General features: G+C 57.4%; 1 protein-coding gene across 5 annotated transcripts; it reads right to left on the bottom strand.

Moving 5' to 3' along the window:
- Positions 1 to 1348: 1348 nt before the first annotated feature.
- CRLF1 (cytokine receptor like factor 1) lies at positions 1349 to 20032 on the bottom strand. Of its 5 annotated transcripts, none has more exons than XM_065578121.1 (8): positions 19810 to 20032; positions 10617 to 10895; positions 9058 to 9187; positions 7666 to 7835; positions 5627 to 5784; positions 5150 to 5318; positions 3259 to 3437; positions 1349 to 2418 (listed from the first exon to the last, which is right to left on the bottom strand). In XM_065578121.1, exons 1-8 carry the CDS (start codon positions 20015 to 20017, stop codon positions 2395 to 2397), a joined length of 1317 nt encoding a protein of 438 aa, XP_065434193.1. In that variant the 5' UTR covers positions 20018 to 20032; the 3' UTR covers positions 1349 to 2394. The 5 variants fall into 5 exon arrangements, with proteins under 5 accessions (XP_065434193.1, XP_065434192.1, XP_005279046.1 ...); XM_065578120.1 differs by lacking the exon at positions 19810 to 20032 and adding an exon at positions 19216 to 19531 and having other exon boundaries at positions 3255 to 3437; XM_005278989.5 differs by lacking the exon at positions 19810 to 20032 and adding an exon at positions 19216 to 19412.
- Between the last annotated feature and the right edge of the window lie 897 nt (positions 20033 to 20929).

Raw genomic sequence — 20929 nt, 5'->3', positions numbered from 1 at the left:
TCGGGGGGTGGGGGGGACTGTGGTGGGGAAGGCTTTTTGCTTTCTTTGTGGCCAGCCTGGAGGGGTAGGGCTTGGGGAGCAGCCCCGGGAGGAGGGCGGTGGCGTCTCAGCCAGGAGGGAGGGGTTGTGTCTGCAGAGACCCTGGCAGCCATGTGTAACGCCTTGGTCAGCTGGACCCCAGACAGGGCAGCATCCTCTCGTTACTGGGAGAGCCAGGAGGGACATGGGGCTGGGGTGTGTGCAGGGCCGCCCCACGCCAGGAGAAGGGGTGCAGCGGAGCTGGTGTCCCCACTACCCCTCAGGCTTGACCTCCAGCCCTCCTGCTAACCTGCCCTGAGCTCTGCTGCCAGGGCTGCTCCAGGCACCAGCTTACCAAGCAGGTGCTTGGGACGGCCACTCCAGAGAGGGGCGGCACGTCCAGCTGTTCGGCGGCAATTCGGCGGACGGTCCCTCACTCCTGCTCGGAGCGAAGGACCTCCCGCCGAATTGCCGCCGCAGATCACGATCGCGGCTTTTTTGTTTGTTTGTTTGTTTGTTTGGCTGCTTGGGGCGGCCCAAACCCTGGAGCCGGCCCTGTCTGCTGCTGCCCCTCAAGCACACACAGCTCTGCTCACGTGCAACGCACGGCTCCCTTCAGGCAGCTCCGCCGGGGCACCTGAGGCCTGAGCCCAGCACCTCTTCGCTCGGGCCTGCACCAGTGCTGGGCGTTCCGTGCAGCGCCTTGTCACACCTCCCCTGGGAGCGGAGCGGGAGCAGGAACCCCAGCCAGGCTGCAGCGGGAGGAGTCCCGTCCGGCAGGGCACGGGGCTGAGGGGTGTGTAGTTGGCCAGGCCGTGCTGCGTATCACACTCAGGCCCGCGCTGCACACACTGCCCTGATTTAGTTAACTGGGGGGCAGACCTGGGGTGGAGGCTGATTTGGTCTGAGTCCTGTATTAGGGTTTAACTCAAACCAGTTCCTGATCGACTTCCGCATCACCAAATTATCCCTGAGCTGGCGCCAACTCAGAGTAGCCAGGCGGCCTTCGGCACTGCTCTAAATACACTGGTTTGAAGTCACACCTTACGTTAAACTGGTGCACGGCTGTGGAGACAGACAGACACACACACGCTTTTACACTCCCAGCCCCACGGGCCAGGGGCCAGGGGCCCCTTGCTCACACCCACTCAGGCCAGATCTTTTTTCTTTCCTTTATTAAATAAAAGCAAGGGGGGGCGCACCTCCCCCCCCCGCAGACCGAGGTAGGGTTGGCTAAAGCCGGCGACGCTGAGTATGCAATGAGCGAGTCCGTGCGGGCACTGAGGGATGATGTCCGTTTGGAGCCTAATGCTCGGAGAACCACGGGCACAGCGTCAAATGCAGAGGCCTCTGCGCTCTGGTGTTTAATGTGCAGCCAGAAAACAAAGAGAAACAGTTTCCCTGACACTTGGGGTGGGGCTGGGCTGGGCTGGGCGGCCCGGGGGACCCAGCGGGGGAGGTGGCGGTCGTTTCCATGAGGCGGCTGGGGCCCTTTGGTGCAGCGTGGGCAGCGTAAAGGTGCCATGCAGTTGGTGGCACTGTGCCTAGCACTCCAGTGCGCTAGCAGGGCCGTGCACAGGGGCCTGCGTGTGCAGCATCCTGCCCGTCGTTTGCACTTTGCCTGGGGAGATGGGGGATTTTCTGGCAGGTAAAAGGCCCCGCTGTTTTTCCTGCCCAGCAGCGGTGCCCCTCCGGGAGTGCCCTCGGGGTGCGGGGAGCTGGTTCTATGCTTCGCCTGCCGCCAGTGCAGCCCAGTTAGCACCAGTTCCCGTGGGTCGGGGCTGGGACGCTGCTCCCGGGGGAACGGAGCTAAGACCCTCCAGACTCATTTCATGCAGGGGCCGCTGATGGGTCGCTAGTGCCCAGGACTGGCTTCAACCAGGGCCCTTCCTGTGAACGGTCCAAGGCCCATTAGGCCCCTCTGGTCCCCCCTCTTAATTCTGCCCCGGGGGCAACCTGCAGCCAAGGCCAGGCTCCACCGGGCCAGCAGCCAAGGCCCAGCTGACAGCAGCCTGACCCCCTTTGGGGGTGTGCTTCGTAGGCACTGATAGTACCCCCCCTCCAGTGCTGGGAGGGACCCTCCCCACCGGGGTGTCTCGGCAATGCTGGGAACCCACCCAGCACTGCAGGGAGGCTGCACCAGGGCCCCTGGCGGGGAGCAGGGCTGGGTGCTGGGAGGGGAGCGCCTGGGGGAAACGTTCAAAGTCCAAGTCTGTTTCTTCCTATCCCTGCTGGAGAAGAATGATTGGGGCGGGGGGAAGTCCATGCCCTTCCCCCCGGTCCTGAGGGCTGGGTGAGGTCCAGCCGCGCGCGGGTTCCATGCAGCTCCAGCCCAGTGTCCCTCTGCTCTCCTGCCACTGCCGAGCGCGGCGGGCGCTACAGCTTATCGCCGGGTAGCACCTAGAACGAGAGCACAGCCCAGCTTCCAGAGGCAGTAACCGCCTCCCCGCCCGCCCGGCCAGCCGCAGAGCAACCCTCCCCTGGTCCCAGCCTGTCTGCGTCCCATCCGCCTGTTTGCCCTCCAGCAACTGTAAAGCATGCGGGGTGCGTCTGCTTCCTCCTATAACCTCGAGTGCTCACTGCTGGGGCTGGCAGCCACATGGGCACCGAGGGCCGGGGCATGGGCTCAGGGCCAGGCGGGAATGTCTGTGGGAGGCCGGTGGGGCAGGGGGAACAGAGCCGGCTCCAGGACCCAGAGCCCCAGGTCCTGCACTCAGCTTTGCGGGGCAGGACGCGCGGGCAGCTGCTTTGCCTCTCCAGAGTGGGGCGGGGCAGCCGAGCCTCATGGCCAGGGGCAAAGAATGCTGCCTCTGGTGAATGAGGGCCTGCTGCCAGGCTGGGCACTGGCTGGCATGTATCAGGATGCCACTATGCCAGGAGCCGGGGACCCTGTATAAATCCAGAGGGCAGCCCCGTCTCTGCTTCAGCCCCTGTGCTTCGGGAAAGTGCAGAGGCCTGACCACCTCCGATGGCTGGCTCCCAGATACCCCAGCCTTGGCCCCTGTCTCCAGATCACCCGGGGCTGGCGAAACCTGGCCCCAGGGCGGGCGCTGCAGCAGGCGAGATGGCCACGGAGAGCGGCTCCCAGGGGGGCAAGGGGGATCTGACGGTGCATCTGGAGACTCTGCTCCTCCTCGCAGGGCCAGGTGACGTGGGTGGGGGGCACCTGACGCCCAAACTCCCGGCCCACCTCCCTCTCGGCACCGAGATGTAAGGAATCGGAGAAGGGTCCTTACCTACCTGGTTCCGTGTTTTGTGGGATTTCTGCAGCCAGACGCGCCACTGGTCGTAGAGCTTGATGCTGAGGTTGGAGCAGCCGTAGGCGTGTTTCTTCACCCAGCCGAAGAACTGCTTGAGCTCCCGCCGCAGCGTGGTGTTCTGCTCGCCGCTCTTGGGGTCGCACACGCCCGGGACCCGATCTGGGCAGGGAGAGCAGAGGGGGTCAGAGCGGAGCTGCTGGGGCTGGAGGATGGCCAGGAACACTGGCACGTCTGTGGCCCCGGACGTGCTCGTCTTTGGCCATGTTCTGGGTTTCATGCACAACATGGGAACTGCGGCCCGGGGTCCAGCTCTGGCAGTGCCAGCACCGGAGGGTGGGGCGGGAACCCTCCGTTCTGGGACTGACAAGAGGGGGCCATTTCCCTGGCGGTTAGCTCACCGGTGGAAGCAGGAGGGCTCCTACCCCAGGTCCCTGGGGCTGGGCCTGTGATGGCGATTTGCAAAGCTGTCTAGACAGGACCCTCCTATGAGGATTAATGCCTCCAAATGTGACCTAAAATCTTCTGTCTGCCTAAGAATCCCCCTGCCTCCGGCGCTGAGCCCCCAGCGGCTTTTCCTGGCTGGGGGCAGCTGTGGGGGTCCCAGCCCTTGCATGGCAGGTCCCGTGCGCCCCCTGTTGTGCAGTCCAGGGACTGAGCCTGCTGGTCCCCCAGCAAGGGCTAGGGTGGGGCAAAGCTGTTCCCCCACTGATCCCATGGTGCAGATGCCCAGGGAAGGCGTGACATCGACGCCACCTCATAAATAAGGGCAGGAGAGCCCTGCTGAACGGCGGGGCCGTGCTGGCGCGGCGTGAGGGGTGGAAACGAGGTTCGTTCTCTCCCGGCTGGGAAATCAGAGCTCCGAATTGGCTTCTTTGCAAGAAATCCAGGTGCCGGGCACAGAGCGGGGCCAAGGGGGGAACAACCTCTCCGCACGTCCAGCGCTCTCCGGAAAGTGGGGAAGCAGAGGCTGGGCCGCTGGGGCCTCTGCAGCCTGCCCCGCCCCCCCACCCCGCCTGCCCCCTCCCTTCCCAACCCCACCGCCCCCAAAAGACAATGTGAATAGCAGCCAATTTGCATATGGCGCGGGAGGAATGGCTGCCCCAGCAGGACTGAATGTTAATCTAATTATTGCCAGAGCCAAGGGGGGCGGGGAGGGGTGACCCTGAACTCCAGCAGCTGGCGGGGTGCCAAGACCCCCGGCACGCCAAGGAAAGTTACATCTCCGGGAGGAATAGGGGAGTCGGCGCTCCGAGCCATCTGGGGGGAGGCGCTGGGCTGGATTTCCGGGCTGAGGGAAGTGTGGGGTGTTACAGAGGCGCTCGGCCTGCTGGGGAGCCTGGAGGGACCCCTCCAAGGCAAACGAACTGGGGGGGCTGTGACGAGCGACAGCCTCAGCTGGAGAAGGTGGAGTTGGCGTGTTGGCTGCAACGGAGCCGGGGCTGGGGGGGGGGCGGCTCCGCCTCACCCCAGGCCAGGCAGCACCTCTCGGACAGGGCATGGGTGGGTGCTGCCATCCCGCAGCACAGGGCCTGGCAGGGAAGGGCCGTGCCCAGTGCCCCAGCACCGCAGTCCCGAGGTACCCCATGGCCGAGGGCATTCGCGTGGCTCCCTCCCGCCAGCTGGGAGCCTGTGCACCTCCTGGCAGCCAAGTACCTGCTGCCAGCCCGAGGCCCCTTGCTGCAGCCTCTCCCACTGGAGGAGCCTGGGTTCGGCTCTCCAGTGACCCATGCAGATCAGCTGGGAGCTGGGTCCCTGGCCCCAGCCTCCTCCCCTGTGACCTGCGGGCCGTGCTAGTGTGGAGCCGGAGGACTCCGAGGGGCCCCTTCCCCGCTCCCCCACCACGGTTATTGCCGCAGGGCCGCGCTGCTCACCGCTCCGAGGAGTTGAGGCCGCCGTGGGGTTGCTCCAGTCGCTCCAGATCCCGGCCTTTTTGGAGCCGTAGATCCCGAAGGGGTTACACCGAACTTGGACGAAGTACACGGTGCCGGGCCGCAGCCCTGCCAGCCGGCAGGACGTCTGGTTCCCTACGTCGTCCACGACCTGCCGGGAGAGGAGGAAGGCGGGTTCCAGGCACGTTCCAGCCTGTAGCAGCCTGGAATACGCCTTCCCTTGATGCCCAGAGATCCACTCGGAGCTTGTTCTCCGGGGAGGAAGGATGCTCAGAGATCCATGTGGCTCCCACGCTGAGCGAGGGACAGGCCAGTCCCAGGCAGGGCTTTGAGCACCAGCACCAGGCCAGTCCCTCTCTAAGCAGGCATGTCTGGCTCCAGTCTCCTGGCCCCCTGGGTAAGGCGTTGGCCACTGGAGTCCCGGGTCCCAGCCATGCGTGTTTGCTCCCTCACGCTCACCTTCCACTCCGAACTGTCCTCCACCCGGTACTGGATCTGATACTTGGCTTGAAAGAGAAAATCCTTCAGCGCAGGCGGGGAGCTCCAGCGCACGCTCAGCTGGTCCTCCAGGTCCCCAACTCGGCTCACGGTGACGTCTGCCGGCGGGTCGGTGGTGACTGCCGGGGGAGAGATGCGTTAAGGGCACCAAGTACAGGCAGTGCCGGGGAGAGGGCTGCTGGCGTGACCTAGATGAACACCCCAAACCGGAGTGCTGCTTTCGGGGGGCCCACGGCACCACAGAGAGAGACGGGGAGTCACTAGCAGTCGGGCCTGGCCAGACGGCAGCTGTGCCCAGGTCCCGGCTTGCGTTTGCACAAGGCCTGGGAAGGGATTGGGTTGCTCCTCCAGGGGAGGCTTTCAGGCAGGAATCTGCTCCTGGCTCATTACTTTCGTGCCCTGGCAGAGTAAGGTGCAAAGTGCAAAAGCATCTTGCATGCAGGCAACTCTCCCGTTCTCGCGGCCACTAGCGTGCAGTGCAGGGAGCACTTGGGAGCAGAATCCTCCGGTGGCTGTGGGGTCCCCTGGTGCTGCTAACGCTCCAGCCCGGGGGGAAGCTCAGGGGGTGGGGTGCTGGTGCGATGAGCACCTAAGCCACTGGGGGGCCTCTCTGCCCCTCCTAGGGCTGGGGGGCGTGCAGGACCAAGCACCCACAGTGTTTTGCTGCTCAGGACCAGCCCGGTGCACAAATGGAAGGGAGGAGAGCTGGGACTTGGGGGGAGCTCTGAATGAAACCCTTTTTTCAGCCTCTTGCCCCGTTGGCTGCTGGGGCAATCGATGGGGCATTCGCTCGCCTTGCGGTTGTTGCCGGGGCATGCAATGCCGGGGGGATGCGTGTGCGTTGGATCAGCACATCGGGCTGGGGTTACACTGCTTCCCAAGTGTACGATACAAGAGGAAACAGGGGCATTTCTTCCTCTGGCCATGAACCAGGGATGTTTCACGTTCTCCACGGCGCAGGTTGGACATCTGGCCTCAGGTCGTGTGGCAGCCCTGCCCCTCTTGCCTGGGCCTGGGGTGGAGCCCCTTTCCTGGCCATGTGCCTCATGGGGCAGAAAGGGTTAAGGAGCAACAGATGCCTCCAGGAAAACATGGAGAAACATCCTAATTAGATTAGAAGCAATTCTGCTCACATATCGTCCATTTCCTGCTGCCTTCTCCGTCCTTCTCTATTACCAGGGAGGATGCCATGAACCCAGGATCCTGGTCCCCCTTGGAGCTCTGCTATGCCTCCCCCCCCAGCTGAGGTCATGATCCCCTGTGTGTGACATCACAGTCATCTCCGCAGCAACCGGCTGTGACATCACAGTTGGGAGGGCTGTGGCTCCAGGTGCGGGAGGAGGGGAAGGGAATGCAGCGACTGTGGGGCTCAAGGAAGGATCAGGTCTCACCGCAGTGGGCTGTAACATTCTCCATGAGGTGTCAGCAGCTCTTTAGCGCGTGAGAAGCCCCCCAACTCCCGTCGGTGCTGCTCCAAGCAGCCGGGGCTCAGATTACCAGAGCCGCTCTGCTCCACCCGGCTCGCCTTCCAGCACAACCAGAGGAAGGATAGCTAGGAGCAGAGGCACGCTGGTAATTAGGGACGGGCCGCCCTAGGCCTTCCCACCAGACTTTGACTGAAATCCTTCGGCTCCCCTCTCCTCCCCTGTGCACCACTGCTCCCCACGGCGTCCAGCCCCACAATGGTGCGTCCAGCCCCACAATGGTGCGTCCAGCCCCATGGGGAGCTGGCAGCAATGGGAGGTCCCTTGTGTTAGGACTCTGCCCCACAGCACCCAGTGGAGTGGCTAAACCCTTCCTGAGCTGGGGAGGGAGCGGAGATCATGGGCTGTTTCTGAAGGATTTAGCTCCCCCTCTCAAAAATAAAAATCTACTCTAAAAAAACCCCTTAAAAACAGCCAAAAATGGGACGGAAGGAAGGAAGGAAGGAAAGAGAGAGGCGGGATGCACACGAGCAGTGGCCCCATGCAGGGTGGGGGCGGCACAAGCCAATGTCTCACCCACGTCCAGAATGTCGAGCATGACGACTTCAGAGACAGCCACGCCGAGCCGGTTGGAGGCCTCCACCCAGATCTCGTAGGGTGTGAAGAGGGCCAGGTCTTTGGGGATGTGGCAGGAGTACTGCCCTGCGGTGCGATACTCCTGGCACGTGTTATCCCGGCCGTACCACCTGCAAACAAGAGGCACCAGCCCTCCCGTCAGGTCGAGTTCCCTGCTGGTGAATTGGCTCTGCAGTCAAGGGAACTCAGTCAGTTTGCACCAGCAGAAAATGTGGCCCTTGGTTTCCGTCCAACCTTCCATGGACAGCTGAAACTGCTTCCGGAGCTCTGCACGTGCACATTGGCTCTAGTGCATTAAGCAGGGATGGGTCTGGTTTCCTCACTGGCGGCTTCTGATGTTACTGAGCTCTTTTGGTATGAATCCGTTGAACGATCGGCATGGACAGCACTGCCAAGTCTACACCCTCCATATTAACACAGGCGTTACGTGCTCCTAACAGGAACTGTGATTCATTCATCCGCTGTCCAATACTGGCAATATCTCTTTGCAAAGTCAGATTCCCAGCCCAAAACACCAATGTGTGCTGTTTATCCCGAGCAAAGACGCTTTGTGCTTCTATGCTGCCTTAAACCCAAGGATCTCAAAGCACTTCCCACATGCTAATGACTAAATCCCCACAATCCCCCAGGAAGTAGGTCAGTGCCATTAGCCCCACTGTATAGATGGGAAAACCAAAGCACGGAGAAATTGCCCAAGGACAGGTACAGAGTCACTGGCTGAGCTGGGAATAGACCCCAGGAGTCCTGGCTCCCAGCCCCCTGCTTCCCTCCCACAGCGGGGAATAGACCCCAGGAGTCCTGGCTCCCAGCCCCCTGCTTCCCTCCCACAGCGGGGAATAGACCCCAGGAGTCCTGGCTCCCAGCCCCCTGCTTCCCTCCCACAGCGGGGAATAGACCCCAGGAGTCCTGGCTCCCAGCCCCCTGCTTCCCTCCCACAGCGGGGAATAGACCCCAGGAGTCCTGGCATACACTACTATGCATTAGCCACGTACTCCTCTGAACCTCCGTGAGAGCACGTGTAGAAGAAGCAGTGGTGGGGCATGCATCCCCTGGGCTGCACCCTGCCTGGGTCTCCCTGCCCATACCGTCCTTGGCCTCTCTCAGGCTGCCAGCAAGGAGAAGCCTGAGCCCCACCTAACTCATTGCACGTGCTGGCCAATGGCGCCGGTCGGATGGCAAGAGCTTGCAGTCTGTCTTTCACCTCCGGGGTGGGCAGGTTGGAACTTGGAGGAGCCGCAATCTGGTTCCCCTCTTTGTAGGTCCTTTGCCTCAGCGCTTGCCTGGCAAAGAATAACCGGAATTCATCTCCCCTCCCCCGCAGCTGGCCCATACCTGAGTTTGTATTTGAGGGTGTAGTTGGTGTGCAGGTAGGTCTCGCCATCCGTGCCGGGGGCCCATTGACAGGTGAGGTCTTTCATGTTTTTGGACCAGCAGGTTATGTTGCCTGGTTTTTCCGGCGGCACTAAAAGGGAACAGAACCCTTGACATGAAACCAGTTCTGCAAAGAAACCACCAAAGCTTCCCCAGCTCAAAGCAGCCTAGAGACTTCCAAGGGCCGAGCCCGAGAACTTTGCTCAGTAGATTTGTTTGACAGACTGGTTTAAGATCCCTGACTAAAGGCATTTAGATGCTCAACTAAAATCAGCTCATTTGTCACTCACCTGCCAGGATCCAAGGTCGGGATTCTGTGATTCCCACGAAAGTGTGGATGACATCACCCACATCCAGAACACCCCAGGGAACACAGGAAAATACCCTGAGCTGGGTGCCAACAAAACCATCCCCTGTTGTAGGGGGAAGACAGGCTCCTGAACTCGGGTCTTGGCAGGTGCATGACAGAGCAAATGATTTCCAGCCCTTCGTTTTAAACGTAAGTGCTTTTGGTGGGTTGGGTTTTTTTTAAAACATCTGCCCATTTATTCTGTTGCTGAGCTGAGATCTGAAGCAGTTTTCTTTTGGGAACAAACAAAAAAAAAACAAAAACGGTTTTCTGTTCCCAGTTAAGCCTCTGTATTCTGAGAAACTCATAGAAATGTCCTTAAAATAGCCTAAGATAAAATCTTATGATCATTGATTTGGACAACAGTAATTTTACCAGCGGTTGCCAAACAGTCTTTCTGCTGTTGTGTTCTCACATGCAGAGGCGAAAGCCAGCTCTGATAACTCCCAGGATTAGAGTTCCATTAATGGATGCTGGGAAATGAGCAGGTAGTGCAAATTATGACAAGGACATTAAAGGGGCAAATGATTAGTGTACAAATTACTGTTAATATTGCAGGGGCTTCTCTGACTCTTGTTCTGGGTAACCAACGACACTTTTAAATTACTCCATTTGTTCTGATGAAATGCTCAGCCCCTAGTGAAATAGGTGGCCACATGACAACACGCGGCTTCTCATCTGGAAGAGAAGCAAAATCCCTCTGAACATCTTGCCATTGGTAGAAACCAGGGGAACTTTTTTGACAAGAGCTGGAGTGTTAAGCCGAGTGTCTGGGCCAAATTCCAACTCAAGTGGTTCTCTCCCTCTCTAAATACCCCGGGGCAGTTTTGATTAGAGATTTTATTCTTAATTTCCCCTCCTAAACGCTATTGAGCAGTGCTGCCCAGTAGGTTCCACCCCAGAAACAGCTGCATGTCAGTGGGTGGGCAGCCACTGCTGTACCCATACAGTCCTTAAAGTGCTTTGGGACCCCTTAGGATGAAAGGTGCAATCTAAAGTTAAGGTCTATCAGTGAACAAGGTAAATATCCGTGTAGCCAGATTCATCCCCGTGTAAGCGTCCAACTCATCAGACTTGTACCAGGGATGAATTTGGGCTGGTTTGTTTTTCTGGCTGTGCCTGGGGTGTTTGGGGCGAAACATCTCTCTAAGCAGAAGCATTGTGAACATACATCCCACGTAAAGGCAGGACCCAGCCAGGATGCTGCCGTCTCTGCTGTGACACACCAGGTTATCTCCTGACTGCTGCCTGGACCCGTTCAGGTTGGCTAGAGCCACGCTGAGGGTGGTGCCATTGAGGACCTTGTAGGACTCTGGGGGGAGACGTCTGCCATTCAGAGTCCAGTACAGGTCCTCTGCTTTCAGGTGTAAGTCAGAGTTCACTGAGCAAGTGGCGGTGAGCGAAGAGCCAATCACCAGAGTTGGATCTTGGGGGGATATGACTGCAGGATCTGCAGCAAAAAAAAAAAAAAAGAAAAAAAATCAAGGAACAATCTCTTACGTGGCTCAACCTCTAACTCTTCCCCCAAACAGTCTCTGGTCTGCCTGCCGGGTAAAAATCCTCCCTCGCTCTTCATATGATGAAAACCTAGGAGATGCCTGGGATTTATATAGGCGGGTTTGGCAGCTTCTTCCCACTTGGACGGTGAGATGTAAATCGAGTGTGGATTTCTCTCCAAGAATAAGCTGATTGTGTCAGAGGAGAAGGTGTCTCTTGCTCACCGCTGCCTGGGCAAGGATTGTTTATGTGGTTTGCTCTGGCTTTGGTTGCTGCAGCCTATGGGGCTGGGTTTCGGTAGGGCGTGGCTGCCCATGGCTGGCGGGTGGGGTTTGTGGCAAAGGGGATTTCAAAAGCAACCGTGGAAACACTTTTTCAAAAAACACATTCACAGCCAGACCTCCCCGCACCGGAGAGGGAAGCGTCAGGGACCCAGAGCTGGTCAGTTACGCGCTGTTCTGGAGGGCTCCAATTCAGCAAGGCACCGGAGGACCTGCTTAACTTTAAGCATGTGCGTCAGGCCTGAGTTTGGAGCGTACGTCCCTGTTGTAGGCACCTACGTCCAGTTTCGGCCCACAGTGATGCACAGGACTCCTGCTGAGACCCTGGAGGTGCCTAAACTTCCTCGTTGTCTAGCTTTTGGCAGTAAAAGCTCCCGACACCCATGTTTCTGCCTGTGAATGTGCACATGGCTGCATCCCTGCGCCCAGCCCAATTCCCAAACCAGGGGAAGACAGGCCTGTGTGTGGCCATCTACCTCGTCCGAGGTGCTGCTCAGAGGAGGACTTCCCTCCTACCCTTTAGCCCAGTGGTCAGGCGACTCGCCTGGGATGTGGGAGCCCCCCGCCCAGTTCAACTCCCCCCTCCGCCTGATGGGGAGAAGGGATCTGCCTCCTCTCAGGTCAACGCTCTAACCATGGGATAGTCCAAGCTGGGGAAAATCCCTCAAATCTCTCCTAGTGAAGCTGTTGTACTCTGGATAAATAAAGAGAGAGTCATTGGAGCAGGGGGGCTGGATCCTGAGTTTCCTACATCCTGGGTGAATGCTCTAACCACCGAGCAACAGAGTCCTTCTCACAGGGCTACCCCTCCTCCTCCCCAAACCAGCAGGAGACTCTGGACTCCAAAGCGTGTTCCTGGCTGAGAATCGGAGCAGAAGCAGGTGCCTCCCGAAGCTTGGAGACCCCTCTCACTGGCATCTCCCATGGGAGAGCCTAGCATACTGGCTTTTGCAAATCACAGTCTAAGGGGCCCCTCTCGCCCCAGTCCTTGTACAGGAGCCAAGATTCCACTGCCCAACACCTGAGAGCTTTGTTGAATCGGATCCTGGACCTGCAAATCCATCCGCTACGCTCGGGAGCCCAGTGTGCACCCAGAGTGTCACCCAGTGACAGTCTGCACACACCGGTTCGCACACCTAAGCACCACCTGTTACAATCACACTCCCTCCCTGTGCCCCATTACCCATTTGACACAGAGCTCCGCTGCCCCTATTTGACAGTGCAGCCCTAAATGTATATCCAGAGTTGCAGTATCGATCTCACTCCGGGTATCGGTGAGATACCGAGGAACATTTTAAAGCCCTGATTCAGCACAACTCTTAAGCCCATACTTTTATTAGAAGTGCCACTAACTTCCCTAAAAAAAAGAACAGGAGTACTTGTGGCACCTTAGAGACTAACTAACTTCCCTGGAATTGCTCCTGTGCTTAAGGTGAAGTATGGCTTTAAAGGGTTTGCTGAGGTTTTATCTGATTGGTTTGTTTATATTCCACCCTCTGTGCCACAGGGCCGCCCTGCCAAGCTCATTTCTAGCGATCAACCTATAGGAAACGCCACCAATCTCCATCTACTAGAGACTAACACGCTCAATGTGCCAACGCCACTTTGGTTGCCCTGGAGATATTATAACCAACCACTGCTGAGCAGATGCCACTTTAGAGCTTTGTCAGCCATGCAACTGCTTCTCCAAAAGACAATTTTCTGCTCCTGGTGGTGATCTTCCCCTTGTGGCCATCTGCCCAGGGATGAATTGCACCTCAGTGAGTGAGACAGTGCATTTATTTGGGATTAATTCTCAGAGCCCCTGGCCCTGGGGGCACGCTAAAAGCTCCCAAAGGCCCTCCCCAGAGCGGGCAAGCAAAACAACCCCCCGGCCTGCAGCCTCCCTGACTGCAGCGCTGATGACAAAAGAACTCACTGTGCCTTAAGCCCCAGCCTTGTACAGATGTTGGGCAAGGAGCTGAGTCCCTGAAGCAGCGCGGTCCCTGAAGTCAACAGAGTTGGGCCCTGGTATTCCAGTGGCAAACTGGGGCCCCCACTGTATTGCTATTTACTCATATTGTGCTAGTGCCGAGAGGCTCAGGGCCTCGTTATGCCTGGCCCGTGTTCGGCACTGCCCATGAACAGGGCTGCCTAGCGTGGGGATACCTTGACATCGCTTATCAAGGGGGTGGCGTTTTCTCTTGGGCCAGCTTAGTCACCATGGGCCGAGGCAAGCCCCGTAGAATGGCCTAAGCATAACTAGACGCCTGAATGAGAGGAGCAACCGCAGCCCCGAGGGGACCTTTGCCTTGTGTCTCGAGCGTGCAGAGCGGCCACTGGGGAATGTGCAGTACAGGTGCTGCACAAAGCTCTACGTTCCCCTTTGCTAAAAACAAACAAAGGCCTGTCCAGCTGCTGTACCGAGTTCCCAAAGAATCTCTGCAGTTCAGAACCTCCAGCCCGACGAGCAGGACAGAACACGCCTCGGCCGCCGAAAGGGCCTCTGAAAACGTAATCACGCTGCACACAAGCATTTCCATCCACCAGCATTTCAAAACCCTGAGGAGCTCTCGGTGAGAAAGCTGCAGCCCTGCGGATAAAAGGGGCCAATGCTCTGGGCCCTAATTCTAGTAAATCTTAATCTAAACACCACTGGAAACACGTACGAGCGTCATAAAACAGACACGTTTCCCGTCCTCCATGCAAAGCCTTAGAGAGGGAGTGTCTGGAGGGGCCAATTTTTTAAGCAGTGTTTTTTCGAGACAGACCCAGAAATGAACATGTGTTTTAAAAGGGAAAAGTGTGAAGTTTTCAGATTGGAGAGGAAGGGCCAGAGAGACACAGTCAACGTGTGGAATGTGCAACTCAGAACTAAAATACCTGCTAGAAGTTTTATTACTTTCCTATTTAAAAAAAAAAATGCTGATCAGGTGCTAAGTAATACTATAAAGTAAAACCACACGTCCAAGGTGTCAGGAGCGTTTACTCTTTTCTTTTGAATGGCCGGATTTCATTTTATTTTTATTTTGGAAGTTTAAATGCCTGGGAAAGAGGAAAAAAATCTCTGAGAAAAGCCTCTGAGATCACACAGCAAGAGTGTGCTTTAACTGGGAATTGTAAAGATTTAAACAAATAATTATCTGCAAGATCCCCAAAGGGGAAAACAAAGGAGAATTTGTACCGTCTCAATTTTTGTAAAAAATACAGTGAACATTCCCGCAGATCCTGAGAAATGTGGTGCACAGACCCCCTTGTTGCTGTGCCAAAGTCATGTGACAGACCCCAGAAACCCCAACCAAAGGAGCCATTTCGGCCAAAGACTTTGTTCCTTCACAATCGTCCTCAACCTTTTTTCCCCCTTTCTCGTTTTGAGGCTGCATTTCTCATGCTCCATCCCTCAGGTGAATCTTTTTAAATGTTTTATCAAACTCAATAGAGTCAAATATGTGTGTGTGTGGGGGGGGGGGGAACTAGTCATTTAAAAAGTGCTTTGGGTTTATTTTTGAGTTCTGGTCACTTGAAGGGGCTCATTTCTGCATGGCAAAGTTGGCACAGGCTTAGTCTTCAGGCAGGGGGGGTGCCTTGGACAGGATTGAAAAAAATTGGTTCCCAGACGTATAAAGTTATAAACGACTGAAAATTACACACTGGCCACAGAACTATGGGGGGCTGTTTTCCATTATTCAAAGCAATCCTAAGCATATCCACCCATGCAGAGTTCCTAAAATAGCACAGCAAAGCAGTACACCTTTGCCGAGGAGAAAGGACGGGCTTGTGGGTAAAGGACGATTCAAGTCCTACCCCTCTTAAGAGACTTCCAGGGCCCGTCACTCTCTCTGGGTACACCAGCCCCTGGGGGTGTAATACCAACACACACCCCATAGGAAGGATTTGGTGCTCATGTACTGGGGTCTATACCTTGGAAGGGTTCTCGACCCATGTCTCACAGCTCAGGAGACCCATAGGAAAGTGTGAGTCCCTGGGTGGGCATCGTGCCAAGTCTGCAGGGGCAAGAGAAATGCCATACACAGGCCAGTCCCTGGCTTACTGTGTTCTCGTCGCCATTCTCTGCCCGTTTCCATTCTGACCCTCCTCTGGGATGTTTTGTGGGGACTCTAGCTGTGATGGGGGAACGTTACCAGCCTAGAGGTACCGTCCCTCTCCCCCACTAACCTGATAGCAAAAAGGGGGTAAAAGACTTTCGACTATAGACTCTGGAGAGTTCGGAAAAGGGCACAATCCTGCCCCCCCCCAAATGACAGCTCCAGACAAGCCACTGAAAGACACGTCCCCTGCTCTCCCCCAGCCCGGTGCATTTAACAGACCCCGCTGCATCTCTAGCGGTTCCTTGGGAGTACAGCAATGCTCCAGCCAGGATCAAAGGGCTGAATCCACTGAACTCCAGTGAAATCAGGAGAGTTACCCAAGGAGGTGGTTAGGGCTGGCAGGTCACATCTAGCCCAGTTCTCCCCAAGCCCAGGTGGGTGCCCGAAAACACAGACTCCAAAGCAATTCTGTACAACCTAAGCTTCCCTGGGAAGACGGCTCCCCAGCCTAACAGACAAGGTTTGTCCTCAAATTGAGCTTGAATTTCTTACTTTCACCCTAATCTGGCCACAAAACCCCTAAACAATCACCCCCTGCCAACATAGGTGCCCATCAAATACTCCAGACTTGGACATCAGTGTCTGTGCACACCTGGGACCCTGCTGTCTATAGCAATGCTAGGGCCAGCTGGCATGTGGGACACCCCACTAACCCAGCAAATGCCACCCCCAGAGTATTAACCCAGGAGTGCCTGGGGACTGCCTCACACTTGGGGACTGGTCCTGTGAACCTTACCCATGCAAAACTTCCATTGACTTCAATGTAGTGGGAGTGCAGGATGGGGCCCCCGGCCGGAGAGAAGCTGGCCACACTTCTGAGACCCTTAGATGGCTTTTAGGGGGAGCTTTCACTCCAAATGCCTCCGTTTGGGTTCGTTTCCTTGGCACAAGCCCAGCTTAGCTGTTATGTTGGTTCCAAATAATTAGCTATTGCTGTCTAATAATTAACTGCTAATGGTTCTTGTTAATCACTCATTCAATAACTCATTGCAAGCTACTCACTGCCTGTGAGGGAAACCCAGCTCAGCACTGTGGACCCACAGCCTGGATTGTTAGTATTCGCCATGTACCGGGTGATGCTACTGAGGGCGCGGGAGTCACAAATATCCTGGGCTGGGCACTCTGTGTTCCCCGGAGCATCCAACAGCAGCATCCCGGGCGTTTCTTTCCCCACAGGTGCTCGGGAGCAGGCCTGGCCCGGCTGAGGTTTCAGGCGTCCTGCTGCAGCGTTATGTGTCCCTGGGATGGTCTGTCCGGCCCAGGCCAGGCTGGGGGGTGGCTGACGCTTCCCAAACAACAGCAGCAGTTTGTCTTGGCCGGACTAGATCATGTGTTTGCAGCATAGCTCCTCTTGAGAAATTCCCACCATAAAAAGGAAGCACCAACTTCCTGCTACAGGAGAAAGGGAATTCCCGCCCCCCCCCCCCCTTGCTTGGGAAACAAAAACACAACTCCAGGAACCAAAGGCTAATTTGTGTTAACAGCACTTCTGGGGCCTTAGGAAATACACTCCCTGCTCTGAGATGCAGGCACACACACACACACAGATATGCACACACGCCAGATACACACACACACATACCACAAATAAACAGAAACACACACAGATACACTCCTGCCACATACATATACACACAGAGACACACACACAGATGCACTTGCACACAGCCATCCACACCCAGATACAGGCACACACACATCACAAATACACACACACAGATACACTCCCCCCACATACACACAGAGACACACACACACACAGATAAGCACACCCAGCCACACACACACACACACATTTTTTTCTTGGTGAAATGATCATCCCAACTGAAGGAGGCAGAAACTCGCCTGACCCCAACCCAAGACCCTTCTCCTGGAGGGAAACAGCTGGGCCCTCCGGAGCCACTGAGTGAGCAGACAGGCCCCCACTGCCCAAACGGGACCAGGAGTGGGACTGAGGGTTCCCTTCTATTGTTCTCAATGGGGGTAAGAGAGATTCTCCATTGTTCTCAATGGGGGAGGGGGACTCTCCATTGTTCTCAATGGGGGAGGGGGATTCTCCATTGTTCTCAAGGGGGGCTGCGCCCTGCAGGTCCCGGGGTGGGGGGGCTGAGCACATGTCCCCTTGCCCGGCTGTCGCCCGGATCGCTGGTCCCCGCGCCAGGCGGGTGCGCCCCCGGGCTGGGCTGGCAGCTCCCCCAGGGCACAGCCGGGGCTGGGGCGACCCGCTGGGGGTGGGACACAAATCGCGAAGGGGGTTAGGGCGCTTCCTTCCGGGGGGAGCCGCCCGCACCTGGCCTCGCCTGCGCCCCCGGCGGCTCTGCAGACCGGCACCCACAAGCCCAGCGGCGGGTTTTCTCCGCCTCCCCACGGGCCTGGCTGGTCTCGCCGAGGCGAGGGATCTGTGCGGGCCGTGGCTGCTGAGTTGCGCTGGGGCGCAGAGCCAGCCCCGCGCAGGGAGACGGGCCAGGCGTGGCGCCCCGCGGGGTATTTATATTTGCGGCAATAAAGCCCCTTTGTTACGGCCTTGGTGCGTTATCCTGCGGCGCACACCCCGCCCGGCTCCCGGCGCTGCGCCAGCGCAGCCCCCCCCCCCACTTGCGCCTGGCGCGGAGCGAAGGGGTCCCCCTCTCCAGGTGCGGTTCCGGAGGCTCTCCGCGGAGCGAGCCGCGGACTAGATCCCCCTCTCTGCGCGCAGGCTGGGACCCGCGTGAGCGAAAGTCCCCCCGGCTGGGGGGGGGGGGGGGGGGGGGGGGGGCTTGAGGGCTGGGGCCATGGGCTGGGAACCCTTTGTCATGTCAACGGCCCGAGCCCGGCACGTTCGCCTTGGACTCGCCCAGCCAGGCTCGCAGTGTGCCTGAGACAGGATGTGTGTGTGTGACCCGGGAAGCACAGATGGACCGGGGGAGGGGGGGCTAGAGAGAACCTGGGCGCAGGGGGGGTTATTATAGGGGCCTGGGACCCCCGACCCCGCGCGCCTCGGATATCCACAGAGAGAAAATGAATGGGATGGCAAAGGAAGAAAAATAAGGACTAACGAAAAAGAGGGGCAGGGGCCTTAGGAGACCCCCGGGGGAAGCGAGCCCCCCCTCAGCGAGGGGGCCGGGTACAGGGAGGGAGGGAGGGAGGGAGGGAAGGGGGGCGCATTTCGCTGTGGTCTGCTGCAGATGATCGGAGGAGCCGCGTTTTTAACCAGCATCACCGATTTCTGCGCTCGCCTCACGGCCGCTGCGCCAGGGGCGCACGGAGCTTCTCCCGGCTTCCACTCCCATTGTTGGTGCCTCTCTCTCTTGCACGGTATTTTGGGGGCAGATCCGTGCACCCGCCGTCCCATGTGCTGGGGGCAAAGGGCTCGGGCACACCCCGAAGCGTTTCTCGGGGAATTCAAACACTCCGGGCGCCTCAAAGCAAAATCTTCCCCGCGCGCCCCACCCCACCTCTTGGAAATGGACTGGCCGTTTGCGCTACAACCTTGCTTGGCCCGGGCGGGCTCTGCCCCCTCCCCCTCTGTCTACAACGATCCTTCCCTCGACCTTTTCTCTTGTCTCTGCCCCCATCGAGGCACCTTTGCCTGGGCCGGGCGATCTCCTGTTACCAAGCGCACCTTGCAACGGCCAAGGTGACTTTCTTCAGGCTTCAAAAAATTCCCCTTCCGTGCCACAGCTTGCTGGATTTTCCTATTTCCCTAATACCCCCCCACCCCCAACTCTCTCTCTCTCTCACACACACACACACACACACACACTCTCTCTCTCTCGCCTTCGCTTGTTCCCAGCCAGTTATCGATTTCTTGCTAACATTCTCCCATCAGATACGGTCTATTACTAACTTGCAAAACCTCCGTGCATCTGCTGCCCACCTTACCGAGAACAGGCCCGGGAGAGAACGGAATGCAGGCGTTACTTACATGTCAAGGATTCCACTCGAGGAAGACAAAGCCAAAGGAACAAAAAAGTGATCATATTTCAACACTTTTGTGTGTGTATGTGTGGGAGCTTGGGGGTTGTTCTCCACCTCGAGGGGCAGAAATGTTTCCTTTCTCCCCGGCAGATGCTCCCAATGGGGAATGGGGTTTCCCCCAATTTTGTTCCGGGTGTGTATTTCTCACACCCCAATTTTAAATTTCAAGAGATCTTGAGGAATGCCTGAAAGAGGAGCGGGGGGGTGGGTGGGTGGGGGGGGAGAGAAACACCAACAAGTTTTGGAAAGTCCTAAGCAAGTCTGAACAACTGAAATTGACAAGCTTCTTAATACGTCTCTGGCCCCGCCTCACACTGCCCGATCCCGCCCCCATGGGGGGACAGAAATTTACAAACCCTACTCAGAAGAGATCCTATAGTGTTTCCCCTATTCCCCCCCCCTTGTCTCTGGGTTGCTGCAGAGCAAAAGGGAGGGATGTGGGAGAAAGCCCCCCCCCCCGACCCCCCCACCTCAATGACATTTCCTGAAATCGCTCTCCTCTTACTCAATCAGCCCCTTGCAAAGATCAGCTGTGAGTCACGGCTGTAAATACCAACCCGGCCACGGGCTGCTGCCCCGCGCACCGCGGTTTCTTTGTGCGCTGTTTGTAACCTTTCCTCGCTGGGACCCGCGGGCGGGGGGCTTGGGGGGGGTTCACAGCCAACCTCCCAGAATAACGCTCCCCAACTCCCTCGGCGGAGAGCGTCAGGGTGTCCCGCCCGCGCCCGAGGCTTGGAAGAGAGACACATTCCCTGCGCGATTAGGTGAGTAATAAACCCTCCGAGCTGAGCCCAGGAACTGGGATTACAGCCCCCGGGCGCCTGGAGCTGGGCTCTCCCACGTGTGCCTGGGAGCCTTGTCCTGGCCTCACCCTGTCCCCGGCCCCCCTGACCGCAGCGGTTCTTGCTCCTAGTCCGCGGGCGGGGCTGGCCAAGAGTAAACCCGCCATTTCTGTCCCCCACCCCGGAAAGTTCGTTTGTTCATGTTGCTCCTGCCCTTCCCTTATTAGTAGCAGGAGCTGGGCGTCTTCCTGTAGCCGCATAGACCCGCTAGGAAGCGCTCAGCGCCTGGTGTGCTCGGCGCTGTACAGACCAGGGACAAAGGGCTTCTCTCCGCACAAGGGTTGCGCTGCTTTAACGAAGATCAACAGAGAAATCAGTTACTTGCCGGGCACTCTTCACAGCTGGGTGGGAATCCGTTTTCTTCCCCCAGCCAATTTTTCTCGTGTGTGTGTGTGTGTGTTTTTGTCCCCCGCAAATTAAAATAAATTTATTTTTAAATTTTGAAGGGATTTTGGCAATGAAAAGAACTTTGTTTTTTTTTCGGTGAACCCCTTCCAAAATTCAAGAAAAGCAGCCATTTCTGCTGACAATGTACATTTCACTGAAAAGGCAGGTTTTCCATCAAAGAAACTCTTCCTTCCCTGTAACTCCGCCTTGTATCTGTGGCGCTGAAGGCAGCAAGGGGGCCAGGTCCATTTGAGCTAAACCAATATCAACCAGCTTCACAGGGAATTAAAAGTGACCACGGGCTTTTTGAGTGATATTGATTTCAAGACCCCTTATGTGAAACTGGTGCAACTTTGTGTGTGGACTGGGTCCAATAAGCCAGTCCCTGCCCCGTCCCAGTCCAGGGGTCACACAGCAGAGCTGTAGCAAAGA

Source organism: Chrysemys picta, chromosome 25 (assembly GCF_011386835.1).
Source record: "Chrysemys picta bellii isolate R12L10 chromosome 25, ASM1138683v2, whole genome shotgun sequence".
In the NCBI taxonomy this organism is placed as follows: domain Eukaryota; kingdom Metazoa; phylum Chordata; order Testudines; family Emydidae; genus Chrysemys; species Chrysemys picta.
The sequence above is the reverse complement of the archived record's forward strand: the minus strand, read 5'-3'. Positions and strand labels throughout refer to the sequence as shown.

Coding starts and splice junctions, on each gene's coding strand:
- CRLF1 (XM_065578121.1), bottom strand. CDS start 20,017: ATGTGTCTCTCTTCCAAGCCTCGGGCGCGGGCGGGACACCCTGACGCT. Junction 7,836..9,057: donor ACCCTCAAATACAAACTCAG/GTATGGGCCAGC, acceptor TCTTGTTTGCAG/GTGGTACGGCCGGGATAACA. Junction 5,785..7,665: donor GCTCGACATTCTGGACGTGG/GTGAGACATTGG, acceptor CTCCCCCGGCAG/TCACCACCGACCCGCCGGCA.